At 38.1% G+C, this 24,932-nt stretch overlaps 2 protein-coding genes across 7 annotated transcripts; both read right to left on the bottom strand.

Moving 5' to 3' along the window:
- Window positions 1-1,344: 1,344 nt before the first annotated feature.
- s100a11 (S100 calcium binding protein A11) lies at window positions 1,345-16,774 on the bottom strand. Of its 2 annotated transcripts, none has more exons than XM_030146754.1 (3): window positions 16,766-16,774; window positions 4,280-4,431; window positions 1,345-1,551 (listed from the first exon to the last, which is right to left on the bottom strand). In XM_030146754.1, exons 2-3 carry the CDS (start codon window positions 4,406-4,408, stop codon window positions 1,432-1,434), a joined length of 249 nt encoding a protein of 82 aa, XP_030002614.1. In that variant the 5' UTR covers window positions 4,409-4,431; window positions 16,766-16,774; the 3' UTR covers window positions 1,345-1,431. The 2 variants fall into 2 exon arrangements, with proteins under 2 accessions (XP_030002614.1, XP_030002613.1); XM_030146753.1 differs by lacking the exon at window positions 16,766-16,774 and adding an exon at window positions 4,961-5,106.
- pbxip1a (pre-B-cell leukemia homeobox interacting protein 1a) lies at window positions 9,808-23,999 on the bottom strand. Of its 5 annotated transcripts, XM_030146751.1 has the most exons (12): window positions 23,853-23,963; window positions 22,926-23,045; window positions 21,772-21,856; window positions 21,598-21,665; window positions 20,201-20,813; window positions 17,995-18,237; window positions 15,871-15,894; window positions 15,420-15,463; window positions 15,152-15,247; window positions 14,816-14,996; window positions 12,606-13,002; window positions 12,069-12,571 (listed from the first exon to the last, which is right to left on the bottom strand). In XM_030146751.1, exons 2-12 carry the CDS (start codon window positions 22,995-22,997, stop codon window positions 12,217-12,219), a joined length of 2,178 nt encoding a protein of 725 aa, XP_030002611.1. In that variant the 5' UTR covers window positions 22,998-23,045; window positions 23,853-23,963; the 3' UTR covers window positions 12,069-12,216. The 5 variants fall into 5 exon arrangements, with proteins under 5 accessions (XP_030002608.1, XP_030002606.1, XP_030002609.1 ...); XM_030146748.1 differs by having other exon boundaries at window positions 9,808-13,002; window positions 23,867-23,999; XM_030146746.1 differs by having other exon boundaries at window positions 9,808-13,002.
- Window positions 24,000-24,932: the final 933 nt, after the last annotated feature.

The raw sequence follows: 24,932 nt of genomic DNA, 5'->3' as shown, positions 1-24,932 counted from the left end.
GAAAATTTTGGCGTCATTTACCACAATGTTAACGAAAATTTCAAAGTGATCCAGAATCCAGGATTTCTTCTGGATCACCCCCAAAAGTTAATCATTTCTTCCTTATCCCATTTCCAACAAAGCCTGAAAATTTCATCAAAATCTGTCCATAACTTTTTGAGTTATGTTGCACACTAACGGACAGACAAACAGACAGACAAACAAACCCTGGCAAAAACATAACCTCCTTGGTGGAGGTAATAAACAAATTTGGCTTAATGTGGCCCCTGAACTAAAATGAGTTTGACACCCCTGATTTAAAGAGTCAGGAGTGGATGGAGATCAGCTGTTTGGCCTGTATTTAGCTAATGGGGATTCTTTTAAATAAACAAATAAGAAGCACAGAGATTTACATATCAAACTGGTGCATCTTTCTACAGACATATGAGATAGAAGCCTGCACATTCAGACTCTCCGGTGAAGCTGAGTGAACTTCCCTTTATAATCAGTGTTGTGGTACACACACACACACACACACACACACACACACACACACACACACACATACACACATGCTGTCACCACACTTCGCTGCCCGGCTCATTTTGTCTCTCACATTGTAGCTGCTGACTCATTTGCCCGTCATCACTCCTCCCACACTGGCACCTTGACATGTGTAATCTGGATGCAAAGGTCACATTTTCTTATCTGCTGAAAGATCCGTGTTTCCAAAATCGGTCAGTGAGCTGCCATGTTGTCTCTTGTGAAGAAACTAAAGCGGGCCTTATGGCTATAAAACAGCTGGAGAGCAAGCCAGGACACATAACTCTGTCTAGACTTCAGAATTAGAGCAAAAATGACCATAATGCCAAAATGCATAAGGCAGTTAAACCTGTAAATTTAATTAAAGTACAAAGCTTCATGGGGGACAGCAACAACAACAACAACAACAACAAAAAAGTGCTTGAAAACACAATGGGCTGTTATTTGTTGAGCAGATCCACATATCCCTATTACATAGTCCATTGAGGCCTCATTGACAGACAGTGAAGAACAGGCCACGCTGTTTCATCACCGCTGCTTAACGCTTGGACAGGCATCTTTGTACAGGCATTATGCAGCTCTATGCAACAAGATATGGTCTGGATGGTGCAGTTGTGGGTGCAGTAACGCATATAGAATTACAAGCCCCTAAATCAAGGCTGTAATATATTCCCGCTCAAATGTGGGTGTCTCGGCGTCATATAATGTGGTGAATGAATGACAGAAGACAGAGTGCTTTTTGATTGAGGTTTCACGACAATGAAGCCTTTAATTCAAAGTTCGCCACATTCAACAAATGGTTAACTAAAGGGACACATGTAGTACTGGTGATACAAGAATTCAATGCATCTGGGTTTGCTGCTAGTGACTGCTTTTTTTTTTTTTTTGTCAGACGGTGTTGCACAATCACTAAAGGAATTCTCCCTGTTTGCTGGCAAGTGTCCCAATCAGCTTCCAGAACTCTGAGAAAGTCAGCTCGCCGTCGTTGTTCTCATCCAGTTCGCCCATGAGCTGGTCGACTGACATGTTCTGAGGGTGATGACAGAAAAAAAAACAACCCAGGTCACTCACACAAACTGGGGGCTGCAACATCAATGACTGTGTTAGACTGCCCTGCCACCTAATGGTTGCAACAAATATGGTTGAAATACTTAATGTGCTCATATACATCACACACTTTCCTTCAGGTCTAATCAGAATCCGCTTCATTTACCAAGTATGTAAAGACATGCAAGGAATTCTTTGCAGTTGTTGTCTCTCTACTATATGATAAATACAAAATGGAGTAAAAAAATGTAAGAAAAGTGAAGTAAGAGAAGCCATACATGCATAAAAAAACAAAGGCATCAACTTAACCCATAAAGACCCACTGGTGACCAAAAGCATCTACTGATCGAAAATGTTTAATAACGTCTGATCCACTAATCCTATCACTACGTCTAAATAATTGGTGTAAAATGCAGTTTGTCATCTTTTCAGGGTCATCAGATATGACCCTTTTGGATGTTCAGAGGCTCCGTAGTTACCGTGGAAACACCATCATCTTCTACAACATTGATTCACCAGTAAAACCCATGGAGTTGGATCAATGACAGTATATGGAGATGCTTGTTTTTACATTCAGTTATTGATATCTTTGCTGAAATAATCACTTTTTCTTCAGTTTTCTCTTTTTCTGATAGAATTATTATTTGAATTTACTTAGATTTTTAATGAAAATCTATATGATCGATAAATTAAATATCGGAAAATACATTATTTTCACTGACAAAATGCAAAATTCAAAGTATAATATTGTAATAAATGATGATAAATCACTTAAGAAAAGTTAAATCTACAGAAAAAAATCTTTTGGGAACAATCACAAAGTAGCACTGGGTCTTTATGGGTTAAATACAACCTATTATATAAAACACATAAAAAAGGTCTTTACTGGCAGTTGTCTCTTTATCATATGATAAGCGCAAAATGCAATAAAAAAAAAAGTCAGGAAATTAAAATAAGAGAAACTTTCTATACATAAACAACAGACAACATTATATGAAACACATAGAAAAAGTCCAAACTAAATGTTAATTCTGTTCAGGTTAGTTACTCCAGCTCCATCACTCACAGATATATTACTTCATCTACATAAACCTTCATAAAGTATTTCACATCCCTCATAATAACTGTAGTCATTTGGGGTTTAACCCTATAACGCTGAACATATCATATTTGATACATGAGTTTTGAAGCCCTCTACATGATCAGTATGATATTTTTTGTCTTGAAAAACCTGATGTATACAATTAGATACATGCAATACACAGATAATCCACCAGTGGGGAGGAATTTGTTCACCAGAGGCCTTTCCAGTGACACTAAAGACTGTCATGAATGAGGAAGGAGGCAGAACTTTGATAATTTTGAAAAGGAATTACCTATTTGTTAGACATGTTTGTGTTATATTATGTTTTTGTTTGTTCAAAAATAATAATATTTGAGCATTGAGACCTGATGTATCAAATATGATACAAAATTGAAACTCATACATGGAAATTGATATTTGAAAAAAAAAAAAAAATTGGGGGGTTGGTCAGAAGGACCAATAAAGGCTCCAGTTTCAAAGAACTGGAATTTTCTGTAAGTGATTTAATGGTTCAGGCTTTACAGGGTTAACGCTAAAAATGTCCAAAGCAGTAAAGTATAGATGTGATGTTTACCACATCTGTCGGACATATGTCTCTGGAAACATGCACATGGGTTTGTTAAGGAGACAAAAATGTCATATACTGTTCTGTGTTGAATCAACAAACATTACAGACAATAAAAATGTTTTTTTGTCCAAACTGCAAAATGAGAAAATGTATCAGTATGGTTTTCTAATATTCATGAAGGGTTTTTTTGTTTTGTTTTTTTTAGATGTTTAATGAAATTATTGATATCATATGTGCATTTTCAGAAATTCAGATTAAATTTCCAAAGGCTCTGAAGGTTAAATTTGTCAGTATGCATCACATTTACTCAACTCTCAAAGTCCTAGAACATAATCTGCAGTTAAAATATCTATGGTTCTAACATGTTCAATAACATTTGCACCACTGATCTTTTCAATACTCTTTAAAAAGCCAGAGAAAGTGGAGATTCTTAGTTTTTCGGTGGTTTTGAGTATCTTTTCAGACTTTCAGAGGCTCTATAGTCAAATCACAAAAAAGTGACATATGTATATGCATACTTTTATATGTTAAACCGCACTTTAAAATGCATGTGTTAAATAAACCAAATCTAACGCTTACACATTAATAATTTACCTTTTACTTGTGATATTATCCACTAAAACAGGAGAGCAAGATATTTAAAAACTTCGACAATTACAGGAAAATTGGAAAATATTTTTGGATTCTAAATACAGAAAAATTAATCGGTTCATCTTTTAAGAATTTGCACATTAAGTAGTGACCAATGTAAATGTAATGGATTAAAAAGTACCATATTTGCCTCTCAGGTGCAGATTTAGCAAACAATAGAAATACTATAAAGTACAAATATCTCAAATGTGTATTTAAATGCAGTACTTGAGTGAACGTTAATTGCACCATTGAAAGATTGTTAACGTTTATTATATAATATCGTTGTAATAGTTTTAGGTTAATCTGACTAACAGGCAAATACAGACAAAACAGTTCATAACTATAGAAAGTGAATCTGACATGAATATATTTCAGTCTTCATATGAATTTTTGAAGCTAATAAAAGCCCAGACCAACTCAGGTACCTTGGCGTAGTTTGATAGTTCAGAGGTCACCAGGGTCTGAAATTCGTCTTTGCTCAGAGTGCTGGATGATCCGTCTTTCCCAGCATGCGCCTTGAACTGGGTGACGATGGTGCAGATGGCAGCTTCCATGATGGTTTGTGCTGGAATATTACCTAGAAAGTTAAAAATATCAGATCTGAAAGCTGAAAGAGAAGCAGGAGCACTGCAAAAAGGAAAATCTTACCAAGTGTGTTTTTTTTCATTTCTGGTCAAAATATCTCATCACACTTAAAATTAGACAATTACCTAAAGAGGAACTTTTCAGTGAGATATAAGAACTTATTTTTAGACAGTAGATCTTGAAAATCTTATTTCAAGAAATCTTACCAAGATCATTTTCGCTTGTTCCATTGGCAGACTCTTTTTTTTTTTTTTTTTTGCTTAATTCAAGATTTTTTTTCTTCTTAATTCAAGCAAATGCCGATGGAAAAAGTGGAAATTTATCTTGGTAAGATGTCTTGAAATAAGATTTTCAAGATCTATTGTCTATAAATAAGTTCTTATATCTCACTGAAAAGTTACTCTTTAGGTGATTATGTCTTATTTTAAGTGTGATGAGATATTTTGACTAGAAATGAGAAAAATACATTTGGTAAGATTTTCATTTTTGCAATAAATAAAAGCAGGAAGATTCAGTCTCACCTGTTGAAGTGTTTGTGATCCGGCTTCAGGTGCCACCAACAACCTCCAGTCTGACCATCTGTCTTCATATATATACGCTTCATGTCCGTTCACTGTGCAAACATCAGCGGAAAACACCTCATCTGCCCTCTTCTCCCCCATCGAGGAGGGTGTCCTTATCTCTGCCCGATTTCCACAACTCTGCGAATAAACATCACAAACCTAAACACAAACACAAACACATAAAACACACCGAGTGCTGTCATGCTGCCTTACAAATGGCAGAATTTGAAGTGATGTTAGAACAAGTAAGCAATTCAGTTTCCCTGCAGAGGAAGGAAGATAGCATCTGTCAGGCCGTTCTAATCAAGAAGCGGAATCATGCATGTCTAAGCTGTAATTAGTTTATACAAAACATGACTCAAATGATCAGTGGTGGAACAAGTATTTACATCCTTGACTTCAATAAAAGCACTAATAGTTCACTGTCAGACAACTCCAGCGTATGTAAGAGAAGGAAAAGTCACTATGGTGCTTTTCAGTATTTTGCAAATATATGTGATTTTTTTGGATTTTTACAGTTTTTTTTTTAAACACATGGTTCATTTACTTTATAAACCTTTGGCTGTTAATTCTACAGCAAAGAATCAATTGTATTCTTCCATAAACTGTCATCATACAGGGTGGGGAAGCAAAATTTACAATATTTTGAGGCAGGGATTGAAAGACAGTGTATGACCAATTAGTTTATTGAAAGTCATGAGAATTTATTTGCCACAAGAAAACTGACATAATAGAAAATGTTTTTATTCTATGTGTCCTCCTTCTTTCTCAATAACTGCCTTCACACGCTTCCTGAAACTTGCGCAAGTGTTCCTCAAATATTGGGGTGACAACTTCTCCCATTCTTCTTTAATAGTATCTTCCAGACTTTCTCGTAATAGTTTTGCTCATAGTCATTCTCTTCTTTCCATTATAAACAGTCTTTATGGACACTCCAACTATTTTTGAAATCTCCTTTGGTGTGACGAGTGGATTCAGCAAATCACACACTCTTTGACATTTGCTTTCCTGATTACTCATATGGGCAAAAGTTTCTGAAAAGGTATGGATAATAGTGTTAGGTATGATTATGACATCAATATATGTTTGGTTTCAAAACAATTGATGTAGTGCCTGCTGAGAAAAAACAACTACATGTTCATTGTAAATTTTGCTTCCCCACCCTGTATATTACCATTTGATGATAGTGGGGCTTCAGTAATTATCAAGAAATGCACAAGGAACAGGGAAGCAATTCATTCCAATGAGTGAATGAATACTCTAATAAATATACTTTGGTTCAAGATTTCAACTTCATATTTCATGCACAGAGTTGTGGCAGTGACTCATAGACTGACTCTGTATAAATGTTATTTTTATGCCAATACAAATATAAGGCAGACACGGTGGTGTAGCGGATAGCACTCATGCCGGGTTCGATTCCAACACCAGTCAAAGGAGGTGGGACCTATCTGTGTGGAGTCTGCATGTTCTCCACGTGTCTGTGAGGATTCTCTCCAGGTACTCCGGCTTCCTCCCACCATCCAAATACATGCAAAGGTTAATCTAAATCAGGGGTGTCAAACTCATTTTAGTTCAGGGGCCACATTAAGACAAATTTGATCTGCAGTGGGCCGAACCAGTAAAATAAAAACATAAAAATATAGAAATAATGTCATCTTCAAACTTTTCTCTATGTTTTAGAGCGAAAAAAGTAAAATTATGTGATGAAAATGTTTACATCTACCAACTATCCTTTAAAACAATGTGAATAACATGAACAAAGTGAAATTTCTTAAGAAAACTAAGTGCAATTTTAACAATATTATGTCTCAGTTTATCATTTAAACATGTAAATTACAACTTACAGATCACAGTGGATCAACAAATACACAAAACATTTAATAACAGGCAGAATATTGTTAAAATTACACTTCAGACATTTTTAAAATGTTCATATTTGTTCAGGTTATTCGTGTTTTTGTGAAATGTTACTTTGTTTTAGTGTAAATACAGTAAAATGACATGAAAATATTTACATTTACAAGGACAAAAATTTGGAGTTGTGATCATTTATAGGTTATTATGATAGTATTTTACTGATCCGACCCACTTGAGATTAAATTGGTCTGTATGTGGAACCTGAACTAAAATGATTAATGTCTTCAGTGTAATTTTTGCATTTCACAAATTCACACCTAACACCTAAACTCTAAAGATGTGATGTGCTTCTACAGGGGTTGGACAAAATAATGGAAACACCTTCTATGACGCCACAATGTTAGGTGTTTCCATTATTTTGTCCAACCCCTGTATGTGGCGATACACTGGGACAAAACTGCTGTCACAACAATTTTTTTATAGGGTTCAGCAAGATGTGATTTGGTAAATATGTAACAATGGATGTTCTTTTATAGAAGTTAAAGACATCTTGTACAACTCCTAAAAGTGTTATGCATCTAACATAAATAGCTCAAAAGTAATGAGTTCTTGAATTTATCATTTTTACAGTCACACCCCATTTTAAAGCCCCAGTATCTCACAAACTAATAAAGACATAAAGATGAAACTTTACATGGCATTTACTTGGACTAATAATATTGCTTTTTTAAAATATGACGGAAATTGGAAATGGTCAGTTGGAAAATCTGAGTTGATTTCATATGGACTGATCCACCTCTAAACTCTTTTTATGGGCTCATAAAAACAGGCCCGTTCCCAGTGCTGTGACAACGCAGTTTTTCATCCCATAAACAAATACTTAATCCTTCACAGTTTAGTTTAAGAGCACACATAAAGATCTGTGGTTTGAACTGGACACGAAGATAATGAAGAATTATAATCTGGAAAACTAAAGCTGTCAGATAAATATGGTGGAGTTGAAGTACAATATTTACCTCTGACATGATGTAGAGCATGGGTGTCAAACATAAGGCCTGAGGGCCAAAACTGGCCTGCCAAAAGTTTTAATCTGGCCCGCAGGATGTATTTGTGTAAAAAATGACATTGAAGATATTCAAGATTCTTTTCATTGTTATTGTATACACACAGCATACATGATGAAATTCTGAAATATTAATAGTCAAGTATGTTAAACTCATTTTAGTTCCAAACTCCAAATTCCAACAATATTGTGTCTGTTATTAAATGTTTTGTACCTTTGTGGACCCACTGTGATCTACAAAAAACGCACATTTATAAATGATAAGTAGAGGGACGCCCGGATGTTTGAGGGAGATGGCTGCGCTGTATGTGGTGCTGAAATAACAACGAACTCGCTGCACTTTCCTCACTTGTACGGTGTTTATTCAACAGCCGCCATTACAACACACACCTCCACGGTGCACATGCGCACAACTACTTCCTTCCAGACAACATAAATCGATCAGGCACGAAACATCGAACAAACTGTATATTACTCGTTTTAAATAAAACCTTTTCTAAATGCATTTGATTTTTAAACAAAATATGTAAGGATTTTAATTACTACAGTTTTAAATGTAAAATTAAATTATAAAAACCTGTATTTTTCATCATTAATTAAATATAAATGTAATTACACAGTACCTTTGCACTTCAGCAACAACATACATAAATCTACAACAACACCTGACAACAAATAAACATTAATGACCTATGAAGAACATTTTTTAAAATATGATGCACTAAGGCATTTTAACCTGTCACAGAGGCATAATATCTTATACTATAAAAGTGAAGTGGACTCTGCGTGTATATATGTATGTATGTATGTGTGTGTGTGTGTGTGTGTGTGTGTGTGTGTGTGTGTGTGTGTGTGTGTGTGTGTGTGTGTGTGTGTGTGTGTGTGTGTGTGTGTGTGTGTGCATGTGTGTCTTGGGCATCACACAAAATCCAGAAAGAGCTGACTGCTGCAGTTTGGCATACTCATGTATTTTTGGTGAAGGAACAGACTAGCAAAAATGGAAAGTTGATAGGTCCAATATTTTGGGAGATATTAGTAATTTTGGAATACAATAGCTTTATAATCACGTTGCTATGGCCAGAACGCTTTGGTGGTGACTGCTGGACAAATGCATGAAGACACAACAAATATCTGTGCTGGGGGACTGGGATGCTGCCCTTCAGGGTCGGGATGTGGATTTTAAAAATTTTGTTTTAAAAATTGAGTTTGAAACCCCTGACGTAGAGAGTAAGTGTTCAACTGCATACAATTAAATACTCAGATAAAGTGTAAGTACCTCAGATGTATGTATGTGTATTTAAGATAAATAAACACAGCTGCATCTGAAAATGTGTGAAAAGCTTTACTTTGATTTGCATCATCTATTTTAGTTCAATGAGACCGATCGGACTGATGGGCCTGTTAAGAACCACAGTGAAATAAAAATGAGGAGGAAAAGGTAGACTGGAATGCACGTAGGGCGACTTGTTTGTAGAATTCAAAGAATGACAAACCCTTTGTGGTTCCACGACACTTGGCTGTTTTGTGTCATTGCTTACATTCTCGCTCGTCAGCGTGTCAGGTCAGGGCCGACTGCTTCCGTGTCTACTTCACAGATCAGGGTAGGCCAGTAGTGAGTTCACGTCTGTAAATGTGTAAGCGCCTAGTCAGGGCATTTAATCTGCATGTAAATATTTTAGTTTGGCACCAGAACTGTGATAATAGATGCTTGTCATGCCAACACTTCCACTTCCCACCAGAGAATGATTCAGACACCACGCAGTCACACACAGGCTGGGTATCAGTGGAAGGTTTTCACAACCAAAAATACCTGTGATAATATGCATCGTTCCGTTCTTTGACTGGATACAATAAAGAGAATGAAAGGAAAGGGAGAGATTTGCACGTTTTATGTTGAAAAATTTATTCAACTTAACACTGACTTCCTAAAAGAGGACATAACTGATGAAGAGAGAAATGAGAATTACTCCAAATGTATCCATACATTTGTTCAGGGATCATTTACATGCACTTCTGAGCCAGTTCGTACATCAAAAAATACACCCTGATGTCGTCCAACAGAGACAAAAACACCTCAAATATTGATTTAACTCTTTTTGTTGAGATCCAACTTTCTTCCAATCCCTTTGGTCTAAATATTAGCACGTTCAAAAATAAAAACTTCTCCTGTACAAACAGCAGAAACGATAATGTTTAACAAATGGTCAGATCAACACTTAATGTGTAAACCCTGTGACATTCATTCTCTGCCCCATAAACAGCAGTTCGGTTACATGTAGTGTAAACGTATCCCATCAGTATTATTGTTTTTATCTTCTAGAAGCAAACGCAATCAAAGATATTCAGTCCAATTGAACATATCAATAATTATAAAGGCACATAAGCTGTAGCTGGCAAACTATATGTCTGAAAACCAAAACAGCCGATAACTTCATCGTCTTCACATTCAATGTGTATGGCCTGTTACGTACAAAAGCGGTGGTTCTTCTCATGAAAAATACAGGAAAGAAAAGCAGTGGTGTGACAGAATAAATAAACATGAAACGAACCTTCTTTCAAATCACTGAAAAAGATCAAGAAACAATCACAACTTGTCATTCTTTAACTTCACGTCCACATAAAGGGGAGAAGCTTCACCATTAAGTATAACTAAAATCAAAAACTGAAAGCAAACGAGAAGAATTGAGAAATATACAACTTTATCTTTACGACGTACCAACCAGCAGAAGAGGTGAAATGCTGAGATACTTCATGGACCTTCCTGCATACTTTCCTTGGTTTGCATTTTGGACAACTCATTAAAACTAAAACAAAACAAGCAGCAGTTTTTCTTGTTATTATTTTTACAAGAACTAAACAATTACAACTGAACCGACAATGTGCATATCTTCAACCTTGCTACAAAAGACAATAAAATACTGGTTTGGTTGCCAATCTCTTAAAGGTGAATTTAAAAATCCATTAAATGAAACACTTAAGGGATTGCTCCATTTCATTAAACTCTATACTGTTTACTGAATGTTCTGGGATACCCAGTAAATGTAGATCATGTGTTGGCGGTCCCCATGGCTACGTTACAAAAACAATAATCAAAGGAAACTAGTGGTCTAAAAAAACATAATCAAAAGAGAAAAAAAAAAGTAAAAAAAAAATGGTGTAGATGTGAATGTTTTTATGGCTGTTGCTTTGTCCTGCTGCTTTTCGATGCAGCGCTGAAAAGCTCCACAAACCGGTTCGTGGTTAGATCACACATATCTGCTGTTAACTGACAGTTGGAGTCCGAGGATGAAAAGTCTGTCAGATGTAGAAATCGAACGCTTGGGGCTCCCGCACTGTCTGTGCTTTTCCAAATCTAATAAATGAGCTGCTGACACAAAACCGGTCTAACTCGATCTGGCTCTTATCACTGAAAGAACAGGGATCTGGTCCTCTGGGATTGGACCGTTAACAGCAGGCTCCAGTCAAATAGCGCCGGCAAAATATTTAGTATTTGTTTAAACCTGCTTGGAGGAGGCAGCCGGTAGTTTTCCCATGCAAGTCAGAAAGTCAGGTGCCAGATAATTTCACAGTCAATTCACCACGTCTTCAGTAATTGACAACTTATCTAGCCTTTTAGCGGTAAAGTGTTTAACCCTGCTGCACTGGGCTCCACAGAATTATTTGCAATAATCTCCTTAAAATGCTGTTTTTAGTGTGACCTAGGTATTAGTAGTTTGGATTTACATTATGAGCAGCAACATGCACTACATATTGTGAAATCTATATAGCAGAGGAAAATCCACACAACACATTACTGAAGGACTTTGCATTAGGAGGCATGACCTGACAGAGGTAGGTAACAACAACTAAGTCCAAAATGACAAGCACACGTCTAGCTTATAATTAAAGACTCAGAGGGACACATTTATGGGAGGCACAACCTCTCTTTTTTTTCCCAACTACAATTACAGCTCTGAAGAGAAGGTAGGCAACAAATGTCCTCGAAAACCACCGGTTGTGCTGTATCTTCACGTTGCATTTCACCGTTTCCGTCTTTGTCTTTTTCAGGCTGTGGCGGCGAACTTCCACAGGGCTTCTCGCTCAAATTCCTCCATCTGCTCCTCCAGGGAATCGTCGTCCTTCTGCCCGTCGTCCCCTAAAACGTCCACGGTGTCCTCCAGGATGTCCGCCACGTCCTCGGCGAAGTCACTGAAAAGAACCCTGTCGTGGATAAACACCCCGTCCTCGAAGAAGTCGGCGGTCAGCTTCCTGATCTTGTCCCTGCCCTCGGATGAAGATCCCTGGAGCTGGCTCAGGTAGCCCTCCAGCAGCTCCTCGAACTCGGACAGCTCCACCAGGTACAGCCCCTCCTTGGCGGCGCAGTCCTCCACGGAGCGGCAGCCCAACTGGGGCCGGATGTTGCGTCTGAGCTTCTGCTCCTGGTCTCTCCAGAAGTCGTTGTGGTTGTGCTGCTGCTGCTGCTGATGTTGATGATGATGATGATGATGGTGGTGCTGATGGTGGCTGTGGGAGCTCTTGTCGTGCTTGCTGTGCCACGGTTTCTCCTTCCTCCTCTCCTCCCTGTCCATCCTGCGCTCGTCTTTCTTCCTCTCCCACTCGTCCTGGTGTTTCCTCCACGGTTCTTTGTGAGAGTTCTGCTTTTGCTTCTCCTTCTCCTTCCACCCTCCGTCTTTGCTGTGCTTCCACTCTTTCTCGCCTCTCTGCTCTTTCTTCTCGTCTTTCTTCCAGTGGTCCCGCTCATTGCCTTTGCCTTTGTTCCCTTTCCATTTGGACTCCTGCGGCTTCTTTCTGCCCCACCTCTCCACCTGTTCGGAGAGCTTCTTCTGGATCTCCACCAGGTTATCTCTGACATGTTTCCTGTCGCCTCCGCCCTTCTTCATCCCTTCCAGTCTCTTCCTGCTCTCCTCCAGAAGAACCTTTTGTCTTTGGAGCTCCTCCTTCATCCTGACCCCCTCAACCGCATCCTTCCTCCTCTCAGGTCCGGCTGCCTTCTGGTTCGGTTCTGGTAGGTTCGGACCATCACTTATATCAGGCTGAAGAACGGGTGTTGACGTAGGCGGGGGTATTTCCTTTGGAGCTGTGAAAGATTAAATATTTAAAAAGATCAACCTGTTAACACATGGAAGAATCACTTTAATGCGTCACTATTTTATATGAATTAAGAATGTCAGTAAATGTAGACTGTAGATGCAGTTTCTTAAAATTCTGTTTTGTGTCCAGTTTTTGAGCTAAAGTCATTGACGCGAGACTTCTCTGAAAGTTTGAACTATTTACTAAAGAAAATCATTCACATTACAAGAATAACATTACAAAAAATAAAGAATCTTTCATCCATTACAGGAGATCAGTGAGGGCCATGTAGTCACGGTCAAAGACTGTTGCGCTCTGACCTCCTACTGGCTGACGAAGCTAACTGTTTTAACAGAATAACGCAATATAGATGTTAATAATAAAGCAATATCAAACAAGAGTAACACTACAAATTAGGGAACAGTAAGTAAACATTGTACTTTACAAATTAAAATTATTTTCCACTTATTTGCATTATGAGATTAACAAGACATACAAACCATATAAACTAGGGACGCACCGATACTGATACCAGTATCAGGTATCGGGTCCGATACTCAGCGTGCGTACTTGTACTTGTAAAAGTACTCCGACACAACTGCACCGATACCACTTATGGCAGCGTGACACTAGCAGTTAAGTGCAGCAGGTACAGTACACGGTGGAGGAGTAATGTCAGCAGTGTGGAGATTTTTCAAAATAAATAACGATGACAAAAGTAACATTAAAGACACAGACGGATACGGACGAAGCGTTCTGTCCGTCCTCTGTGTACATTCCATCCGTTTTCCAGGTGTTCGCGGATGGGTACCCAGATGAAGAATACCACCGCGAACTGTGGAGGTAGCGGATTTTTTAAATGAGCGACTGTGTCAGTTAGAGAAAAACTACTGACACATTCAGGACAAATACCCTCATCAATATCAACATTAGTATCCACATTAGTGTTACCTCCTCTGTCGTCTCCATGTTTGTTGTTACTGACTTTCTTCCTCTTCTCAAAAAACATTACTTTTCTTTGTGGTATTTGTCCAGTATGGTTAATTAAGAGCGGCTCCCCCTGGTGGATTGACTGAGAAACGCTCATTCCAGTGCATTAAATGTCAGTAGCAGCACTTTGTTACAGTCAGACTAATGCCAACGACAATAAAGCACATTTACAAAAGTAACTAAGAACTGTAATGGTATTATTGAGTACTCATATCGGTACTCGGTATTGGCAAGTACTCAAACGTAAGTAGCTGTGTGTGTCTTTGCTGCAGCAGCTCCTAAACTATGGTAAGATCTGCCTCTCCATATCAGACAGGCCTCCTCTCTGTCTGTTTTTAAATCCCTTCTTAAAACCCATCTTTTCTCTTTGGCTTTTGAAACCATGTGAGATGTTTGAACGTACTATCTTTATTCTATTGTTTGTATTTGGTAGTGGTTTATTGTTCTTATTTATCTATTTTATTTATTTATAATTTTGTTGTTTTTAATTGTATGGCTTTTTAATCTATCTCATAATTTATTCTTTTATTTGGTTTTATTTATTCTTCTGTATAGCACTTTTTCCTTTTTGTACAGTTTCTATGTCTTTAAATCTATTCTGTATTTTATTCTTCTATTTTGGTTTTAATTATTCTTCTGTACCTCATTTTGGTCCACTGCAGTTGTTTTAAAGTGCTTTATAAATAAAGTTGGATTGGATTGGACACTTGTACTTGTACTTGGTCCGGACAAAAATGGTATCGGTGCATCCCTAATATAGACCATATAAAATTGCACAGACTTGGTTAATAGTAAATGAGCTGAGTGACTTCATGTTTTCCGTCTCATACCTGTGAGCTCACTCAGTTCAGTCACTCTGGCCCTCAGAGCCTCCAGCTCTTTCTTCAGGTCAGGCAGTGATGACAGCTCCTCCTTCAACTTCACATTTTCTTTTTCCAGATCGGCCTTTTCTGTTTCATCACCACTCACTGCCACCGCCTTCAGTGCTGCATCTAGTTCTTCTTTTTGGGACTACGGAACGAAGAAAAATAAAGAAACAGTTCACAGTAAAGTCAAATTCATGTGACAATAATAAATGATAATTGAAAACTCAATTTATATGTATGGCTTTGGATTAAAATGCCTCGAAAGGGCAAAATAACATCATTACTATCAATATGACTGACCTGTAGTTGAGCTTCTAGCTGAGTTATTTGTTGCTTTTCCTGTGTCAGTTTATCCAAAAGCTCTTTCATATCCTGTGGATCACCGCTAAGCCAGTCCTGGATAAAAATCATTGGCAAATAAGTAATACACATTTTTTAAGTAATCTTGTCTTAAGCATTTGTTTATTTAAAGTTATGCTTTTTCTTTAAATCCTGCTAAACAGACACAGATTGAATACCAAATAACACTGTGACTGAGTAAGCAGAGTAACAGAGGGCTGGAACAGACCTGGCTTTGTTCTCCGTCGCTCACTTCGGAGGCGTCAAAGTCACCTGTCAGAAAAGAAAACAACACATCCCTTACACATGTCCCCCGACAGGCAGTGTAGTTGACACACACTTGCTTTACCGAGTTACAACACTGATGGATGCTTTTGTTGTGAGATGCATACTGTGAGCTCAAGCACTACTTGTAAACTATGCAGAACTATCTGTTTTTGGCTTGTTTTTACTTCAAATAAAAGGCAGGACATCATGCCTGAATGGGCCATTTCTTCTCAACATCCTCTATATCCTTCCATGTGATGATAAAGACAAATATTGTGCTGTCAAAAATGCATATTTTTTTGCTGCTACTGCAGGAGTTGTCAGGCCAGATAAGTGCTTGGACAAGCTATTAAAGTGTTAGCAGGCAAGTGCAAAAGCTTACACGGCTGTCTTATCTTTAGGACTGGACCTACCATTATCCAGGTCAGAGAGGAAACCTGTTGACACAGTACAGCATAGTCAACAAAATCTAAAAACAGACATCTACAGCTGACACCTGCAAGTGTCTCTGCATGTCAGAGCTATTGTCAATGTCATGCATGTCGCCCTAATGTTTGACGACAGTGAACATAAAAAGTCAGATAAACTGCTTGGGCTAAAATACACTGGTAGGCGAATACTTGTGCAATAAATACATACATGGATTAAAACATTATGTGAAGACAGAACCACAACATGAAGTGGAGTCTTGAATCACCAAAAGGAGTTTATTTCACAATAATAACCAGCCTCCTGCTTTTAAGGCATCAGTTTTTTTAATCACACTGCTATTTCAAAAAGAAAGCAATATCTAATAAAAAAACATGTTTTAAAGGGGTCATATTTTGCTAAACCCACTTTTATTAGTCTTTGGTGCATTTATTTTTGTATTTGGACCTTAATAGTTCATAAAGTTTGAACCCTCCAGGTGCTGCAAAGCTATCTTTATATTCATTCTGGCAAAAATCAAATGGATTTCTACAACCTGTTTCAATTCCTGCTTAATTTGTTACGTTTTATAACTAGTTGTCATGATATTTGCACATATAAGGTCCAGACTTCCAATGAGCATTTCTCCGAGTACGACATAATTGTTTGCCAGCAGCAGTGTTTGTAGTAAAAACTGAAAATATGTCCAAACTTTGAGCCAATTACCTAAAATGTTTAACTGTTGGTTGTATTAACAAACACAAGTGGCTGAACGGGACAGAAAGCACAGCCAACAACCCGGAGGGGGAGAGGCGTGAAGTGACTCATTTGCATTTAAAGGGCCAGCGCTCAAAACAACCTTTCTGGTGTCATTACTCAGAAATAGGGTTGAAGATGGACCTGTGGAGTTGAATTAATGAAGAATTCAGACCCAAGCAGAGCATTTACAGTTTATGTAGACCACAGGGAAATGTTTGAAAATGCATAATTCCATTTAGAAAAGCAAAATATCACTCGTTTTTAAAGGGACCATTATTGCTGCTACCAAAAAACTGTTCATTAGATTTTATAGATGGAACTTTGTGTGGGAGACGTTGACAAATAGTGGCGGATACCGCTACAATATTTTTTAAAAGGAAAAAGGTGATAATCAGCAAATTTCAACACCCACTCAAAAAAAAAAAAAAAGAGATTTTAGTAAAATTGAACATCAAAGTCAAAGTAATAAATAACTGAATGAGTTAAACTGACAACCAAAATGATTGATTTAATCAGTTAAATAAATCAGGATCACATCTCCAAACACCATCATGCTATTATTGTCAAATGCCCTGTTCGTAACCTCATATCTGTGTTTCACATGGCACATTCACAGGAGGTAAGTGAAGTCTTTTTTTTTTTTTTTTAACTTGAATTCACCGATTTTATTCCCCAGTTCAGCTCTCACCACACAGAAAAATGGTCCTTACTGTAGAATTAAGTTTGGTCTCTCAGTGAAAGACTCTATATTGTGACATGTGCCTCCATCATTCCCATCCAAAACCTGTAAAACTTTGCTCTATAATCACCAGCACAGCCTCAATCATCCTTGACCAGGAAATAGCCAGAGATCTATTAATTTGCATGGGACTAATATTGTAACAGGACCTCTGTGTTTTCTGAAATGGGGTAGGTAATTTGGGTGGAATTTTTATTTTTACAAATTACAGACATGACAGATTGCCACTGGTTTAAGCTCGCAGACAACCTCTGCAATTATTACAAATTACCAGATGTCCACAGGCAATACTAGTCCTGTGCAAATAGAGCTAAAGTCAGTAATTTGCATATTTAGTAGTCTAATATTAGCCCAAATAGGAGCTGGGTTCTGCTGATGGTTTGTAAAATGTCTTGTCTGTGTTGATGAATCAGAATCTGGTGTAGACTTCAGAAAGAGAATCAAGCAGTTTAATAAAATATATTTACATTTATTTAAAATGGTTAAATATGCATCATATATTGATAGGCAATAATAGAAACATAGTTGTGTCTTCCTATTAGCCCAGAGATTAACTATAATAAAGCAGTCCCTCTTTTTTGAACACTAAAGCAGAAGCAAGCGTGGTTAGTTAGTCAGGAGAGGAACTCACCTGAGAGGAAGAGGGAACCGAGGAACAGCAGGACCAGAGCTCCTGCGATGCACGTGTTCAAGGAGAGCCAGGGCTTTTCCTCTTTCTTCTTCTCTGTAAGCTTGAACTCCACTTCCTCTTCCTCGTCCTCCTCATCTGATGTTCTCGGCCTCAGAGCCTCGAAGGCGGGCACGTTTCTCCGTCTTAGTCCATTGTCATCATCGTGGCTAATTGTGTCCCCGTATTCCAAGCTACTGGATGGCTCTAAATGAGACAAATATGACAGAAGTGATCATGAGACTGAGCCTTAACCTAAGCCACATGGATTCAAATATGGGTGTGAGTTACTTCAACAAATCATTTTGACAGTTTTGGCAACAAAGTAGCAAAAAAGGAGAAAAAAATGCACTCTCCAAGAATCAAATTATCTACTGGCAAATACTGTCACACTTTAAATATCAAACTATTAGTCACAATGTGAGCTGCAAAACAACACAAAAGTGTGTAAACAGCATGTAAAAAGGGGCTGACAAAATATGCTGCTCATGGAAATGTATGACATTTTCTCACTAAATTACAACAACAGTAATTTCATGCATGGCTGTTTCCCATTTTCTCAGCAGGATGTATGCTTCTCTGTCACACTGATAAATCACATTCGAGCTGCTAGCGTGCCACAGATAAGAAACATGTAAACCAATTCTTCCGCAAGAGGTTCTCATTTTCTGGTTCTATCAACTATGGCTAATTAAAAGAGCTATGAAACAATACTTCTTTAAATCTGCATTATCAGGCAAAGTGGAAAACTGTACAAACAAAAGCTCTGAGTTTGATGTGTCCTAGCTGGATTATGGAACACTAATCAACTGCAGCTTTTTATGAGAATATGTTTTATAGCACAACATCATATGACATGATAAAAGTGTCAAGATGGAGCAGTGTCTTTGAGGTGGACATTAGGTCAAGATGTACAATTGCTCAAAAAATTATTAGACCACCCCTTGTTTTCTTCAATTTCTTGTTCATTTTCATGCCCGGTACAACTAAAAGTACATTTGTTGTAACAAATATAATGATAACAACAAAAATGGCTCATAAGAGTTTAATTTCAGAGCTGATATCTATCCATTTTCCATGGTTTTCTTGATAATAACCAACATCACTTCAGTTCTTACATCAATAGCTATGGCATTGTACTGCCAAAAACAGTGCTTTAAGGCATTCCATGCTTTCTTTTCTGTCTGTTTTAGTCACATGATACACACAGGAGTTAGTACTTGACTGCATAACCATTGTTTTTGATGACTTTTGATGGTCTAATAATTTTTTCCGTGACTCTATCTTCTGTAACTCAGCTGCTGTTGTGCTTCAATGAAACTTATTCCTAATTTAAATTGTGTTCAACTGAGCTACACACAGCAAATCTGTGCAGTGTAGAGAAAACTGTAAATCAAACTCAAAGAGCTACAATATGGAGTTTGTCAGGGCACAGCAGATCATTTCTGCTCCAGGACACAGTGGTTAATTTAGCTTTGACTGTTCTCATGCAGAATTCTGCAGATATTTTCTCAAAGCTAATGATGGAGCATTGGGTGTCAAAACCGTAATAAAACAATGAGTTTGATTATGGGCGTAGTCATCGTCACTGCCAAGAAAAATCCATCTGACATGACTCAGGCATAAATTATGTTTAAATATAAGTCAACTAATTAAAGTTATGCAAATATGAAATTGATGAAAGTGTGTGTGATTCAGTGTCAATTAATAAAATAAAGGTCAATGTTAATGTTTGGTTAAGGGGATATAAATCCACAGGCAGGCCATTATATTGAATAAAAGTATGCATTTTCTGAGACTGAACATTTAGTTTAACGTAAACACACAAGTCAACAGAACTTATAACATATGGCTGGTTGATTTGACAGATTTTGATGCTGACATGTTACATATAGCTGTAAATAATCTTCCTGCACATTTATTTTTCTTTTGTTTGTTTAGAGGAACATATCTCAAAAAATACTGGGTGTGTCTACTTGCCACGACAAGAGTAGAACTACTCAGTAGCTGGCATTCTCTTTCACTATTATTACTCGAAAACAGGAGGCTCTGTTTAGATGTATCATATTATCTATGAAGAAACACTCGTAACTACCTCTGATTTTTTTCTCTCCAAAATATTGCACTAGTATCAGGTCCTGATGATTCTTGTGTGTCTAAAATCCCATACCTTGCTCTTCTTCCTCCTCTACATCCTGGGACACTGTCTCAGATGGATCTGTCTCCTCTTTTTCCACAGCTGAGTCCCCTGTTGCCTCAGTCGGAGCTGGACTCTTATCAGTGGGACATTGTGTCACATCGCTCTCTGGGAGTGAGCCCAGTGGTTCGGTACTTTCTTGACTGAGGTTGATATCAGCTTCAACATGAGAGGAAGAGTCAGTTGCTGTAAAGGTCTCTGTGGGGACATTAACCTCTGGTTCTGCAGAGAAGACAGGACTCTCCTCAGCAGGTGTCAAACTAATTGGTGCAGTATCGGCAGGTATGTCAAACACTGGTTCTGCGGACTCAGGGACATCTGTGCAGGACTCCTCGGGTTCAGCTGGGAGGAGCTCACAGGCAGGAATATCGAGTGGAGTCCCCAAATCGATGTTGGTGACAAACGGAATGGCACCGAGGTGTTCGTTGTCACTGGGTGAGCTGGTTACAATATCATGGATAACTGGAGGCTGACTCTCCAGGTCGACCTCCGAAGGGTCGAGGAGGTGGGAGGGGGATGGGCTCAACCGGCTGGGACTGGAAGGGATGGGACCCTCACTGGACTCTGGAGATGTCTCTTGACAAATCTGGACAGAAAAAAGCAAATAAGAAAGAAAATTAACCTTCAGTGCAAAAAGTGATCATGTTTGTTAATGCCTGTGGTGGAAGAAGCATGCAGATCATTTATGTAAACCTAAAAACAGAGCAAAAATATTCGTAAATAATCCATTACAAGTACAAATACAGCATGAAAAATCCTACTTAAGAGCAGAAAAATGCAGTAACTGAAATAAATGTACAGATTCCGTTATTATTGATATAGTATAGTATAAAAAAAAAACATCCTTAGATTATTACTAGCGAAGTATCTGTATGTTAACAGTATGTTACTGTTGAAGCTACTAGAGCTCATTTGAACTACTGCATATCCAGGGACTTCAGGTAAAATGGAAGGAAAAACATAGTTCTGATACACAAATCTGTTTTCCATTTTAGAATCTCACATAGATGTAATCTGATAATGTACTGGCTCATATGAAGTATGGGAAGTTTAGATGGACATTTAGATGTTCACAAACATGAGAAATGTCACAAACAAGTGAAATGTGAGCCCGACTATACACTGCTTTTTGTAAAATATCAGATTCCATATAGACTGGAAACCACAGCTTTATCTTTAACAGTGTTACATGATCTACTATGTAAAATCTTCATCTTGACAGAAGTAGAAACTAAAACTGTTCCAGCACTGGTTGGTGCATCCATTTCCTCCCAGACTACATTATCTACAGTACGTCAGACTCTTTAATCAATGGACATTGCTGGGCAGAAGCCTTGATTGGATTTCTACATGGTTCATCGCATACCGACCTGATGTCCCTCCTCAGACAGGATAGTTTCTACTGGAATGTCAGTGGGTTTGAATTCTGCAGCAGCTCCTTGAACATCACGCAGACATTAAAGTCAGAAACAGTTGAAAAGCAGTATGTTCAATCTTAAGCAGTGATAAATACTGCCACAACCCTAACCACAGCTTCTCAGTACCTGCCAACTCCTCAGAGAGACTGGGGACATCGCTCAGACTCTCAGTGCCGTCATCAACTGACCCGACAATCTCAACAGCTGCTTCCTGTGGCGAGAAAATCCAAGGAGATCAGCATTCAGGTTAACAAGTGGAGTGCCCTTTTTAGTCTTCTTGTTAAAATCTAATAAGAGTCTTGAATGTGCACATATTTCCAGGGTTCCCACAAGTCTCGAGTGGTTCATTTAAGACTTATTAAGACCATTACGAATACAATTTAATTTTTTCCTACTTGACTTTGATGTTCATCCCAAAATGCATAAAGAACAGTAACGGTGGCAGCAGGTTTCAGCTTTATCTTTTATTGTTAACAGGGTTCAACCAAATACTAAATCCAGACCAATCATACTCTTATTTGAGACATTTTAAGGGTGTTCAAACTATTTTAGCCTTGTTTTGTGTTTTGTCTTTAATGTGCACATATTTCCAGGGTTTCCACATGTCTCAACTGGTTTACTAAAAACTTTTTAAGAACATTATAAATAGAATTAATATTTTCAAACAAAATTTTATAACCAGTCAAAGTCTTGTTTCTGACATTTTAAGGGTTGAAAATCTGATACTGATGACCTGCTGAGACTAATTTCAAGCTTAGTTTGAGTTTGTTAAAAAGAGTCAAATGAGATTATTTAATGTGTAAATACTTCCAGGGATCCCATGGAGTTATTTAAGACTTTTTAAGACCATTATGAAGAAAATATAATCGTGTCCTACTTCAGCCTGACTTTATGATAATCTCAACATGCATAAAAAACAATAATGTTGGCAGCTTAATACAACATGACAGATTTCTACTGTTTTTTAATTGTTGACAGGCTTCAACCAACTACAACCAACAAAGTTTTAAGAGCTGTTAAAGTCTTGTTTGAGACATTTTAAGGGTTGAAAATCTGATTCTGATGACCTCATGAAACTCTAATTTTAACCTTGGTGTGTGTTCAAACATTCACCATAATTCTCTCACTGTGTTCTTATAATTATGGGAGGCTCAGGGTTGCAGGTACAAACTTGCCATATTTAACTTGCATTCATGAGACGGGAACATATAAATCCTCTAAATAATATCCAGACACACAGAGCTCTGAACAGGGTTTCCTGAGCCGGTTTTGTGTCTTACCTCGGGGGAGAGGAGGGTCCAGCTGTTGGTGGAGGAGCCGGTGCTGCCTGTGCTATTGCTGTTGTCAGACATCGCCCCCTTCAGGCTCAACTTGGCACAGCACGGGAGGGTTCAGCTATCCTACGACAAAAAGCATGCCTTCATTGAAATAATGCATGATGTTATGTGCTGTTTACATTGCAGGGTATTACAACAGTGTTATCTAGATGTAATGACATCACGACTTGGTTTTAGTGCACGTACTGATAAGTGATGAGTATCCATAATCCGGATCATCTAAACGCACGCTCAATGGCAAACTACACCTCCTTTCTGCAGTATTTTAACTCTGATGATCTAAATTATAATATGTTTCATGCATTTTGCCGTCTAGGAGGACAGAACCATGCAATAACCGTGCAGTTTTGGATATAATACACTGGTGCACACGGGATAAAGAGCAGATTGTCGTTATGTAACGATGTGGTGGCATCCATAACAAACTGCTGCGCAATGAAACAAAGGCTTCAGTCACAAGATAACTGTACTCATCATCGGTGCTATTTCCAGCCAACCATTCATTCAGACCAGTCCATCCACACACAATCCATCTGTGTGCCAGTAAAATGACCAAAAATGGTCAAACCTCTGACACAAGCAGCTCTTTGATCCACAAACAACCACATGCATGGTAATACTCACTTGTCCACAACACTGTCTAAAGGCTAAATTTAGAGTTTGCACGTTTTATGGAGCAAAATCAGGGGGCTATGTTTGTTGTAGCAACCAAATTCAAGGTTCAACCATGAAGGTAAACAAAGGATGGTAGCTAGGTTGACTATTCCCACTCCCACTCTTCCGCGTTCTCGCGCAGGCCCTGGTGTTCACGAGCGACACAAACACCACCTCAACTCCAACAAATAAACAAAAAGAAGAGTTTTCAATTACCCTTTTGCTTATACCTCAGTCTCCGGTTGTTCTATTTCCTTGTAAACGTTTTGTTTTATGCACAACGCAGCTCTCTTCCCGTGAACTTGGGAACTTTGGGAATTCCTGGCTGCGTCACGTCGACAAGCCGCCTCTAGCCAATAGGATTTCAGTACGGCTTCGTAGATCCCGCCTCCGAGTGCAGTCTGGGCCAATCATAGAGGAGTGTCGTGTCAGAAGGGCTTACGTACATCTCAGCTTGATTGACGCTCGCAGGTGAAAGTGGCAGGTGATGGACTCCTTGGCTTTTAATAATACAACTTCACGCGTGGGACTGAGCTTTAAGATGCACGTATATATACAGGAGGGGGAGGAGGACAGGACCAGCCGCACACTGACACGTCTGCACTACTATATTTGACTGAGGGACTTACCAGCGTGGACAACCCCTACTGTCCTTCACTCCGGTTACTCTACTGTGGACATAATTTCATCATCTGACTCCTTTTCTCCTATAATTAGAGCCAGTTAACTGTTTGTCTGTCTATTTTACATCTACACTTCAGTATGTATGAAATAAGACCTACCCACAACACTGTCAAATATTTAAGCAAGAGGTGTCAAACTCATTTTAGTTCAGGGGGCATATACAGTCCAATTTGATCTCAAACAGGCCAGACAAGTAAAAATAATAACATAATAACCTATACATAATGACAGCTCCAACTTTTTCTCTTTGTTTAAGTGCAAAAAAGCAAAATTAAGTTATGAAAATTACTGTATTGCACAATTTCTGTTGTAGTTTATCTTTTATACCACTTTTATTTAATGGCCTGGTATTTAAATAGCAAGAGAAACAGTATCTCAGTTCTCTGTATGTCCTGTGCATCTACTGAATTGACATTAAAAAAAAAAAAAAAAAAAAACAACTCTTAGAATCTTTGAGTCTGTTTGAATTTTGAAAATGTTTACATTTACAAACTATCCTTTCACCAAAAAAGTGAATAACCTGACAACTTGAAATTTCTTATGAAAAATTAGTGCAATAACAATATCATGCATCAGCTTATCATTTACACAACTTGCTGATCACAGTGGCTC

This window comes from Sphaeramia orbicularis, chromosome 11, assembly GCF_902148855.1.
Source record: "Sphaeramia orbicularis chromosome 11, fSphaOr1.1, whole genome shotgun sequence".
Taxonomy (NCBI): domain Eukaryota; kingdom Metazoa; phylum Chordata; class Actinopteri; order Kurtiformes; family Apogonidae; genus Sphaeramia; species Sphaeramia orbicularis.
This window is presented reverse-complemented; position numbering and strand designations above follow the sequence as displayed.